General features: G+C 46.6%; 1 protein-coding gene across 1 annotated transcript in view; it reads right to left on the bottom strand.

Annotated features, from left to right (window-relative positions):
* Positions 1-12,355, bottom strand: part of LOC134488547 (GRB2-associated-binding protein 2-like) — a 48,920-nt gene that overhangs the window by 10,659 nt on the left and 25,906 nt on the right. The window contains exons 3-6 of the mRNA XM_063291028.1: positions 4,644-4,872; positions 3,279-3,862; positions 1,116-1,210; positions 48-330 (exon numbers count right to left, since the gene is read on the bottom strand). Coding sequence (XP_063147098.1) covers positions 48-330; positions 1,116-1,210; positions 3,279-3,862; positions 4,644-4,872 — 1,191 coding nt within the window. The remainder of the gene's footprint in view (positions 1-47; positions 331-1,115; positions 1,211-3,278; positions 3,863-4,643; positions 4,873-12,355) is intronic.

The raw sequence follows: 12,355 nt of genomic DNA, 5'->3' as shown, positions 1-12,355 counted from the left end.
CAGAAAGAGTTGCTCCGGGCTATTCCACTCCTGTTGCAAGTCTTCACCTTTTTGATCTGGTTTAAGGTTGCGGTTGACCTGCGGGGGCTGGATTTCACCCATCCGCCTCAACGGCTGTGAGCTGCTGCTGCCTTTCTGAGCTGGGAAGGCAGACGAGGAGCATCCCATCAAGTCAAGCTGGTGCGGCCCGGGACTCATCGGGCCGTAAAGGTGCTGGGAGCTGTCATTAGGCCGCTCCGTGTTCTGCAGGAGCGAAGGAACTGGATTCATAGGGACGTAGTCGTCCTCGGAGTCCACGCTACGGGAGCGAGCCACCAGAGTTTTGTTTTGCTGGGACAGAAAGCAAAAGTCAAGTCAGAGGAGGGACGGAGGAAAAGTGCTCCATTTCTAGGCCTCCAGAATTGTGTAAGGCAGCCTGAATTTCAGCTTTGCTTCTTTAAAACAAGTTTCTAGTCCTTAAGACTCTAGACAAGGCCTTGGAAAGTATTGGGGGAAGACATGGGAAATCTCAGCACAAACAGGAAAAGAGAATTCTACGAGGTTGCTAACATATACGAGCCAATATTTACTTACTTACTTTAACTGTATGCCACCCATTCCTGAAGGAATGATATATCTGACCCTCGTGTTTCATCAGCTGTCATCAGCCGGCAGCTCATTCTGCCGCCAAGTTAGGACATTGGTGAGGAGTTTTTATACTCTGAACCCTGCAGAATCAGAGTATCTAAGGAGTGCTTCCCACCTACGAAGCTCTGGAGATCATCACTGAGGTGCCTCCATCAAACTGAGGCGAGGGGCTGCCAAGGCCTTCCTGGTTAAGGGGCCCCCTTATGAAATGCCTTCCTCAGGAAAATCCACCCACCACTCATATTGATCTTTTTCCATCCCCAGCCACTTCTCCCAGGCAGCACTGGTTTACATGACCTGGCACTACGGGGGACAGCAGCGGGCATAATTTCTCCATTGGATTCTGCCTTGGTCAGCTCTGCTTGCAATGCTGGGCCATCAAGACCAAATTAAGACAAATGCTTTAGAGCAACGTGCAATCCTCCAAACAGATTTCCTGGAGATTAAAAGGCGACTTGAGATGTTTCTTCAAGCCCCACAAAGCTCACCAGGTATGAACTGGGCCCGACAACTGCAGACTCTGCTGACGGCACTGTGCCACCGCTGCTGGGCTGGGGATGTTTGTGGGTTTCACGGGAAGAAGCTGGAATCAAAAGGCATGAAAATGAACATGAAGCAACAGAAGAGCAAGTCGACCGAGACGTTCCTCTAATGCCACGTTCCCATTCTTCACACAGGTTGGGGCTACGCCTAAGGGGGATTCTGGGAAAAAGCCCCTTAACCAAATACATCTTCCCAGGGAAAACAAAGCAGTAGCTCAGCCACCTGGCATCCAATCAGGCAAGTACAATTATTCCCTTTGTGAGATACGTTTTCCCAACTCAGCTGTCGATTCCACCATTACAGGCAGTCCTCACTTAATGATCATTCATTTAGTGATGGTTCAGACTTACAACGGTGCTGAAAAAACCGACTTACAACCGGTGCTCACACTAACGTCACAGCGTCCCCATGGTCACATGATCATGATTTGGGCACTTGGCAACCAGCTCGCATTTATGACCATTGCAGCATCCCATGGTCACATGATCGTCATGCTTCTGGCAAGCAAAATCAATGGGGAACCGTGTGATTCGCTTAACAACCATGTGGTTCACTTAATGACCCCAGTGATTCGCTTAATGACTAGCACAAAAAGGTTGTAAAATTAGGTCAGATTCACTTAGCAAGTGAAATTCCGGTCTCAATTGTGGTAGTTAAGTGAGGACTACCTGTAAACATTGAGAAGGACTAGGAAGGATGACAAGCTGGAATGAGATGCTGGAAGGTGAGCAGAGCTCTGAGAAAGCAGACAAACTCACTCCCTAGAAAGAGACTACAGAATACCACCCCTCTGTTCTCTCACAAGGCCTTACTGACTTTGTAGTCCTGCCCTATTATCTCAAAACTTACACCCCGATGCCTCACGGAGCTCACCAGGTGCAGGATGTGCTGTATCTAATCAAATACTCTGCCACGACTGATACCCCGACACCTGGCACCCAGCCCCAGGCCTACTCTCGTTCGCCAGTCTGTAAAGAGGGCTGTGACCCCTCGCCTCTTTGGGGTCTCCCTTTGATCCATGCACCAATTAACCCCTCAGTGAATGCGCGCCAGTCCCCTCTTCGAAGAACTCAGGAGTTCTCCCGTGGCATTTTTCTGGAAATTCTGAGGTTTATAGTCCCAGGACATTTGGACACACTGCTGGACGCTCCCGCGGGAACACCTTCTTAAACAGGCATTCCTTGACCTGGCGGAGGCAAGGTGGTCCTCAGAGGGAGCCGTGTGTTCCCAACACCTGCCTCACGCCCATAAGGCTCCCTGTTTCTCCTGGGCTTTTTTTTTTTTTTTAAGGTTCCTTTAATTAAAAATGAACAGATGGGAAGAGGGCTCAGCCTCCAGCAACGTACTTATCTGCAACGATGCTTTTCGTCCGTGCAAATATCCCCCTGCAACGGCAGGTGACACCTTGGAGAAGCCACTCTGCCTTCTGGTCAAGGAGCATTTCCCGACTGCCTGACCTCCCACGGCCTTCGTTTCGGGGGCGGGTCAACCACACGTCCCCAAATTCCAATGTGCCCCACGTCCCCAAAAGGTTCCCTTCTTCTGCTTTAGGCTGATGCCTCCCGACAGCCAGTAGCTGCTACAAAATGTGTGATAGGCAGCACACTTGCATCCTCCACATAACAACTTTATTCTATTTTCTACCGGTCTCCGATTCTATTCTCTGTGACTCCTCTGCGATCTCTGTGTATCCTTCTATTACTAGCTGGCCAGAAAAGGGGAAGGGGGGAGAAGAGAGGAAGGAGGAAGTGGAGGAAGAAAACCTAACAACGAACAACAGCAACAGAGGGAAGACAGGAGGCCAGAACAACCTGTGAAAAGACTGTTGTGAGAATCAGCACAGACAACACAGCCCGTGTACAGTATAATATATGGAATCGAAAAGCTGAGATTTGCCCTAAAAGATTTTTTGGACTCTCCCAACTCCCACTTGACTAGTGTGCATGCGACTGTGTGCGGGTATGTCTGGGCGTGCTGATGCAATATGGCACCAAAGAAGCATTTAGAGAGCAACGGATCACGCTTCCGGGCTGCTTGGTGGGAGCGTCACTGTCTCTGCTCAGACCATGCATATGCCATCCTACGTCTTCCGCAGCCTCCAGATCTACCTCGGAGTAGCCTGCAGTTCCCCACTGCTGGCAGCATGTTCCTTCTGGGAGTGGTAGTGGCCACTGGACTCACGCTCAGGCCTCTGCCGTCCATCAGGCGTTGTTGGGGGCTGCCCCAGCAGGATTCTGCCTGCCCTAGTTTGGGAGGCCTGGGTGGGGGAGTTGCCGCCGTGTCCCCAGAAGCCACCGTCAAGGCATTGTGGTTTTTGTACAGCATGCAGGCCCTTGGGGTCTGATGAATTGACAGAGGGGCGCCGGGAATGTCGCAGGAGTCGGTGGAAAGCTCCCCAAAGTCTTTGCAACGGGTGCTGTTGGGGGTCTTGAAGGTGTAGACCTCCTCAATCTCTGATGTTTCTGAGCTGGTGCGGCTCAACTTGGTGTGGGCGTAGCACCCAAAACTTCTTGGCAAGTCATAGGCACTGCCCCTGAGCTCCGAGTTGTGCCAGCTTGGCTTGGGCACACCGTAGAAGGCATGGACTCGCCCGCCCACCCGGTTGATGTAGTGCCCGTTCTCCTGAGACAGTTTCTGAACCGGTGGGTTGCTTCTCATGAAGAACCTTGTAGCTTGAGAGAAACTTGCAATCCTACAACAAAACAAGAGGAGAAAGAAGGATTACTTCACTATCAGCACTGGAAGAGATCTGGATAACCCAGAACAACCCAGGTTTTATTTGATATTCTGTTTCCCCAATGGAGCCGTGTGAAGAGTTTGTAGGACGTGCTAGATGAGGCTGAAATAGGGCTGGGTACTTGATGGTTCAATGCGTTGTGGGAACCATTTGTTGTATGAGTGTATGGTGTGAACCAGGCCATAATGCTAAGTCATAACAGGGTTGATCTGTGTGGGTCTAGCATGTTATACCAACACAGCTGTTGTGTTTTGTTAACTCACATTGGCTGAGTTGTGCAAACTCAGCCTCAAAGAATTTTTACTGACCAAAACCAGTTGGTCCACGTTAGAAATTTGCATCTTTAAGAACTGGTGACTGAGTGTCTTGTGTTTTCACCCCCTCTTCCTTTTTCCTAGTCTTCCTTCTTCTGTGTCCCATCTTTTAAACTGTAAGCCCACTCTAAGACTTTAAGATAATTTGCAGCAGCAACAGCTGGACTTTCAAAAGAGGTCAAATGCAGTGAACTTCCAAGTAAAACACTGCTTTACCTGTTGAGCTTGTTTTTGTTTTCATGCCACTGTTACTACCATTGTTTGATTTTTACTGCTTTTACTTGTTCTAATTCACCCCGAGCAATGCAAATGCACTGGAAGAGCAATCCATGAAGTTTTAAATTAAACTAACAACCAAATAAGCAGGTAGATTAAAAAGAAGGCGTACGAAGATGCCCATCGTTTGGTAAACTAAGAGTTACCTAGTGTTTTCTGATTGCTGGTGTAGGAAGAGAGAGTCGCGAGCAGCACTGGTGGGAAGTGTGGTCCGGATATGATTAGGAGGTGACTCAGAAGTGAAGAGGGTGGATTGGCTTGAGTGCGACGGAGCGGATGTCCTTCGTTCTCTCAACGACCGTTGGTTGGAGCCACTGAGCTCCGTGGGGGATGAGTGCGGACCATGACTCACAAGAGGAATATTTCGCAATGAATCTGCCCAGGAGGAAAAACAACAGAGAAGGGCAATGCTGCCATCATTATTACAATTAACAGGACAAGGTTCTTGATTCCTAAAAATGTTGCCTGTAAGTGCATCTTTTCTACCTCTGCTTTCAAGGAAAGGAACTGAACCACAGGTTTCTTGCTAAAAAAGTAACTTCTAAAACTTCTTTAGAAAGTGATACAGGTATCCTTGCTTAACGACCATTTCTATGGTTTGGACTTACGACACTGCTAAAGCCCGACTTACAACTGGTCCTCGCACTTACAACCATTGCAGCATTCCCAGAGTCATTGATTGCAATTCAGGCGCTTGATAACCGGTTCGCATTTATGACCGTTGCAGCATCCCATAGTCGCATAATCTCCATTTTCAACCTTCCCAGCTGGCTTCTGGGAAGCAAAAACAATGGGGAACTGTGTGATTTGCTTAAAGACCATGTGATTTGCTTAATGACCACAGTGATTTGCTTAGTAACTGCTGCAAAAATGGTCATAAAATCAGGTCAGATTCACTTAATAACTGTATTGCTTAGCAACCAAAATTCCAGTCCCAATTGTGGTCATTAAGCAAGGACTACCTGTAATTCCTTTCTAGGAACTCCTAGGAGATGGTCCAGAGTGAAAGGGCTTCCACAAATGCTGTAGGCAATGGCTGAGTCTTTCCTGCGTTCCAGATGGGTGTCCTGGATGGACCATGGAAAGCAGGGGTGGTGAAGAAACGAAGGTTCCCCTCCTTCTCAATGGTGGACCTTTTAGAATCATCCCTTCATAGGAATGTTATTTCATCCAACCTCCTCCTCAAATTCAAGATCCACTAGACCATCTCTGGCAGATGACACCTCCAACAAAGTCACTCTTCTGTCTCAGGTGGAAGATCAGGCTGTTGTGGATGTCTCATTTTGAGGACTTCTCAGAGAGAGAGGCACTGAATCAACATGTAACTTTCAGGAGTAGTTTTTCCACCCATCCCATTTTTCACCCTGAAGTCTCCTCAGAACAAGGCAATGTGTGGACATCAGGTTCGGACTGCGGAGATGGGGTGGGAAGCTGCTCTGGAAACTCTTCTTGTTCAGATGCTTCGCTTTAGTGCTTGATTGTCCCCTAGGATGCTGGTCAACCTCCTTCTCCTCCCCATTTGGGAATGAAGTCCACCAAGAGAAGAAGGCAGAGATGCATCCAAAAGCTGTGGCAGACCCATAGGGCAGGGAGCACAAGGCATTCCCAAGACCCCTATGCGGGATCCCCAAAGCACTCTGAGATTCTGTCACTGAAACTGGGGGTCAAGATTGCTGACTTTGGGTGATTAGCTTTTTTTAATGGAAACATGCAAGAACCAAATCGGAAATGGCCACACCATGCCACAGTGAGGCAAAATGGCCCCTTGACCTCTTAAAAATCAGGGAAGTGCTACAAGGCTGTTCCATTCCCATGGGACCGCACAGATTGGGAAGATGACACCATTTCTCTGTTCTGGCTGCCAGAGATGGGCCGAACAGAAACACTTTCACTGCCTGCATTTCTCCTGGATGTTTAATTTTGTTCGGCAAATGGGTATAATGACAACCTCAGCTAGAGAAACTGGCCAGAGAGAAAACTAGAGAGTGTGTGTGGTTGGGTGTGTTGTCTGTGTAGGTGATATTACACAATTGGGCTGGGAAATCCAGGATCCCTGGCATAAACAACTTCGTGTGGGCACTTTGGGAAATATTCCAATAAACTGTGCATCACGTTATATATTTATACTCGATGAACATATTATGAAAATAGTGTGCTGTATCACAGAATTATAGAGTTGGAAGAGACTTTGGAAATCGTCTAAGTCAACCCCTTGCCTGGGTCAGGGCAAGATCCACTAAAGCACCTGCAATGAAGGATGATCCAGCCTCTCTTTGAAGACTTCCAGTGATGGAGAATTTATCATTTCATGGGGCAGCCTGTTCCACCGGCTGACATCTTGAACATCAGGAAATTCCTGCTGATGTCTAGTCTGAACTTGCTTCCTTGACGTTTGAACCACTGGTTCTGGCCCTTCCCTCTGAGGCAACAAAAAATAAATCCACTCTCTCTTTTATGAACCCTTCAGATATCTGAAGGTTGTTGTCATATCTCCCCCAGTCATCTCTACTGCAGACTGAACTTTTTTTTTAATCTGTTCAATCATGTCCAATTCTCGGAGACTGCCTGGACAAGTCCCTGCTGTTTCCTTGGCAAGGTTCTTCAGAAGTGGTTTGCCATTGCCTCCTTCCTAGGGCTGAGAGAAAGTGACTGGCCCAAGGTCCCCCAGCTGGCTTTGTGTTTAGGGCAGGATTAGAACTCAAGGTCTCCCGGTTTCTAGCCTGATGCCTTCACCACTACACCAAACTGGCTCAGGCTGAACATACCCAGACTCTAATTTGTTCCTTATTGGTCTTATTTTCCAGACCTGTCACCATCTTGTTAGCCCTCCTTTGAATTTGCTTCAATTTGTCACTGCCTTTTGGAAAGGTGGTCCTAGAAATGGACTCCTAATGGGTCTGGCCAGAGCACGGTAAATTGGAAATATGACTTCCTGTGATCTGGACTCAGAGCTCCCATCTATCTATCTATCTATCTATCTATCTATCTATCTATCTATCAATCATCTATCTATCTATCTATCTATCTATCTATCTATCTATCTATCTATCTATCATCTATCTATCTATCAATCATCTATCTATCTATCTATCTATCTATCTATCTATCTATCTATCATCTATCTATCTATCTATCTATCTATCTATCTATCTATCTATCAATCATCTATCTATCTATCTATCATCTATCTATCTATCTATCTATCTATCATCTATCTATCAATCATCTATCTATCTATCTATCAATCATCTATCTATCTATCTATCTATCTATCTATCAATCATCTATCTATCTATCTATCTATCTATCAATCATCTATCTATCTATCTATCTATCTATCATCTATCTATCTATCTATCTATCTATCTATCTATCATCTATCTATCTATCTATCTATCATCTATCTATCTATCTATCTATCAATCATCTATCTATCTATCTATCTATCTATCTATCTATCTATCTATCATCTATCTATCTATCTATCTATCTATCATCTATCTATCTATCTATCTATCTATCATCTATCTATCTATCTATCTATCTATCTATCTATCAATCATCTATCTATCTATCTATCTATCATCTATCTATCAATCATCTATCTATCTATCTATCAATCAATCAATCATCTATCTATCTATCTATCTATCTATCTATCTATCATCTATCATCTATCTATCTATCTATCTATCTATCTATCATCTATCTATCTATCTATCTATCTATCTATCTATCTATCTATCATCTATCATCTATCATCTATCATCTATCATCTATCATCTATCATCAATCAATCAAATGTGTCACCACCCATCTCCTCCAACTGGAGGGACTCTGGGTGGTTTACAATACAGAACAATAAATATACAATAAAATTCTAATAAAATTGTCCTAACAGTCAGGAACCACGCTGAGACAAGGAAAGGTCTCTAGTGCTTTATTACTGCTACATTAGACAGAAAATCCTAACAAACTGAAGAAGTGTGGGAAAAACCCAGACAGATAAACCCCAAAAGTCAAGGCGGGTCTGTTCTGTGTCTCTTTGAATGGCTGCTCAAAGTCTCTAAACTACGCATGCGTTTTCCCCCCTGGACAGGGGCCCCCTCCTGCTCACCCTCAGTGCTCATGACAACACCCTCCCCTCCAGATTCACATTCCATTTCAGCGCCTCCTTTCCAGAGGTCTCATGAGAGTCCATCTCCCCCTCCAAGCTCCCATGGGAACTGGGCAACGATGGAAATTCTTCAAAGGAAAACTCCTCCAAGGACGAATAAGTGCTGCTCTCCAGGTCTGATAACACTTCTGGCCCAGATGGCTGCTGCTGGAAAATAGCTAGATAATTAGAAGATTCTTCCCCCCTCCCCCTTGGGAACTGCAAGCCTGAGGTGGAGGGCTGCGGCTCTCCCTCCTCCTCTCCTTCTGGCCTCAGAGCCTCTGGTGGGGGTGGAGGTTGCAAACTTACGAACTCCTCTGCTTGGGATTCCTCTGCTTGCTCAGTCAAGTGAGGAATCTCTGGTAGAGTGCGAGGCTTGGGTTTGTGAGGGAAAAGCTGGTGGAATCATTGAACCAGCGCTGGCGCATGCACATCTCTGGCATTTTCCCACGTGCGCTCTTCCTCAGGGTACCCTTTCCAGTGTATTAAATATTGGATGCCCCTTCCCCTCTTCCTAGAGTCCAGAATTTCCTTGACTTCGTATTCCTCCTCCCCCTCCACAATTACTGGAGGGGGGGGCATTTGCAATCGTAAGGTACTTGGGGGAGGGTCTTTAGCTAGCAAGGCTCTGTGAAAGACTGGATGGATGTTCATGGATGCTGGCAGCTTTAAGCGATAAACCACTGGATTTATCTGCTGTACCACAGTGAAAGGGCCCACAAACTTAGAGTCCAACTTCTTGGAGGGCCTGGTAGAGGTCAAAAACTTGGTAGAGAGCCACACTTTGTCTCCTACCGCAATCACTGGCCCCTCTTGTCTGAGCATCTGCAGCTCTCTTGTAAGCACTCTTTGCCCTGTTCAGCTGCTCCTTTAACAACTCCTGTGCGGCTTGTTGCTCTTTAAGAAAATCAGCCGCGGCTGGAACAGTTCCCTGCTGGGAGGAGGTGGGCAACACCTGAGGGTTAACCCCGTAGAGTGCTTGGAAAGGAGACATCTTGGTAGAGGATTGCACACAGTTGTTATAAGTAAATTCTGCCATGGGGAGCAGGGCTGGCCAAGTGTCTTGCTGATAAGTGGTGTAACACCTGAGATACTGCTGTAACCATTGGTTAATTTTCTCAGCTTGCCCGTTACTAGCCAGATGATGTGATGATGATAGGTGGATCTGGACCCCTAATGACAGGAAAAGGGCCCTCCAGAACCTGGAAGTGAACTGAGGGCCTCTGTCACTCACCAAGTGATTTATCATGACTCTATACCTAAAAACATGGTCCATAAACAACTGTGTTGTGGCTTGCGCAGATGGGAGGCCCTTGCAAGGAATAAAATGCGCCATTTTAGTGAAAAGGTCCACCACCACTAGTATGGAAGTCAGCCCCTGGACTGGGGGTAAATCAGTGATGAAATCCATGGAGATTGTATCCCAAGGCCTACTAGGGGTGGTTAGGGGTTGCAAGAGTCCTGTGGGCTTCCCTGGGAGAGGCTTGGCTCATCTACAGGTATGACAAGAAGCAACGTAACCCTTTATGTCTGCAGTCATCTTAGGCCACCAGTAGTCTCTCAGAGCTCAATGGAGAGTTTTGAAAACACCTCTGTGGCCTGCCGTTTGATGGTCATGGCAAAGTCTCAGTACTTCTTCCCTCAGTGAGGGGGGAATGTATAATCGCCTGCTATGCCAGAGGATTCCTGCCTCCACATTAAATGGGGAGGAAGTGTCTTGCAGGCCCCTCTGGAGGTCATCCATCCTGGCCCTGGCATACGGGTCCTGTTGCTGCTGAGCTCTGACTCTTGTAAATAGGTCCTCTGCTTGTCTGCCTGCTGCTAAAATCTCTGTCTGGTTCCCCCTCATAGACTGCTGAAAGTTGTGAGGTTGTAATATGGTAGCCTGTACCTCCTGGTGAGTGGCGGGGTTTGCCTGAATGGATCGAGACAGGGCATCTGCCAAACAGTTCTGCGCCCTGGGAACATAAGAAATAACAAAATTGAAACGGGAGAAAAACTGGCTCCATCTGATTTGGCGTGGGGTGAGGGATCTGGTGTTTTGTAGAAGCTGTAAATTCTTGTGATCGGTGCAAACTTTCACAGGAAAGGCTGCACCTTCTAGCCAGTGCCTCCACTCTTGAAATGCTGCTTTAATTGCTAGCAACTCCTTGTTAAAAACATCATAGTTTCTCTCTGCTGGTGAGAGCGTGCGGGAGAAAAATGCACTAGGTAGCAATGTATTCTCTGTTTTGTTTGTATATTGCAATAAAACAGCAGCTGTGGCAAAATCTGAAGCATCTGAATGCATTATGAATTGCTTTGTGGGATCAGGATGCCTCAAAAGCGGCTGGGATGCAAAGAGCTGCTTAAATTCTTGGAAGGCTGCTTGCTCCCTCTCCCCCCAAATGAATTTTGATCCTTTCTTCAAAAGCTGTGTGAGGGGTTTAGCCCTGTCACTAAATTTATTTATGAATCTCCTGTAAAATTGCAGAACCCTAGAAATTTTTGTACCTCTTTCACATTTTGGGGGGGTTGCCAAGAGAGAATTGCCTGGACCTTAGAAGGATCCATGGATATGCCTTCTGTTGATATTTTATAGCCCAGGAAATGTAATACAGTTAAATCGAAGGCACACTTCTCTAGCTTGGCGAACAGCTTGTTCTCTCTCAGTCTTTGTAAGACATTACGTACATGGGTTACATGAGTTGTAGCATCCTCAGAGAATATTAATATGTCATCTAGATAAATGATTTCTCTAGTAAATCAGAGAAAATTTGATTCATAAATCAGGAAAATATGGCTCCTGCATTAGACAAGCCAAAGGGCAAAACAAGGTACTCAAATTTACCAAACCTGGTATCGAAGGCAGTCAGATATTCATGCCCCTCTTTCATCCAGATCAGATTGTACGCATTTCTGAGGTCCAACCTAGTGAAAATGCGTGCTTTCTGTAAGCGATCCAGATCAGGCATTAGGGGGAGCGGGTAATTTTCCTTGACCGTGACTTTATTGAGGGAACTGAAATCATGCACCACTCTCATGGGTGCCTCCTGGTTTGCCGGTGCCAACGGGTCAGGCTTCTTTGGTACGAAGAAGGTAGGAGCAGACGCTGGGGAAGTAGATGGTCAGATGAAACCCTTTTGGAGATTAGAATCCAAGTAATCCTTTAAGGTGGCTAGTTCCTTGGGGGACATGGGATATTGTTTCCTTGCTGGAATCTTGGCTCCTGGTATCAACTCAATGGTGCAATCACAGTCCCTATGGGGGGGTAGTGCTGTGGCCTCTTGTTCGCTGAAAATGTCTGCGAAATCTGCATACTTGGCTGGCAACTGGACCCCCCCTGCTTCCGTAACTGCGTTGGTTGCTGGAGAGAGAAGAGCGGCTTGAATCTTGTGGTGCTGGCATTCCTTAGCTGGGAAGGAGATTGCTCCCATAGTTCAGTTCAACAATGGGTTGTGGATCTTCAGCCAAGGTGTGCCCAGGATTATAGGCACATTAAGTGATGCAGTAACATAAAGTTGGATCCACTCAGTGTGTCTCCCATTGTTAGTTGCAAGGGTTCCGTGAAACTTCTAATCGGCCCTGCCTTGAGGGGCTGGCCGTCAATGGTCTCAATTTCTATGGGACGTGGCAATTCTCTGGTCAGGATGTTTAGGTCTTGTACAGTCTGTACATCAATAAAATTGGTGGAAGCTCTGGAATCCACGAGGGCCTCTAGCT

This window comes from Candoia aspera, chromosome 1 (genome assembly GCF_035149785.1).
Source record: "Candoia aspera isolate rCanAsp1 chromosome 1, rCanAsp1.hap2, whole genome shotgun sequence".
NCBI classification, from domain to species: Eukaryota; Metazoa; Chordata; class Lepidosauria; order Squamata; family Boidae; genus Candoia; species Candoia aspera.
Note: the sequence above shows the minus strand (reverse complement) of the source record. Positions and strands in the feature narration are given on the sequence as shown.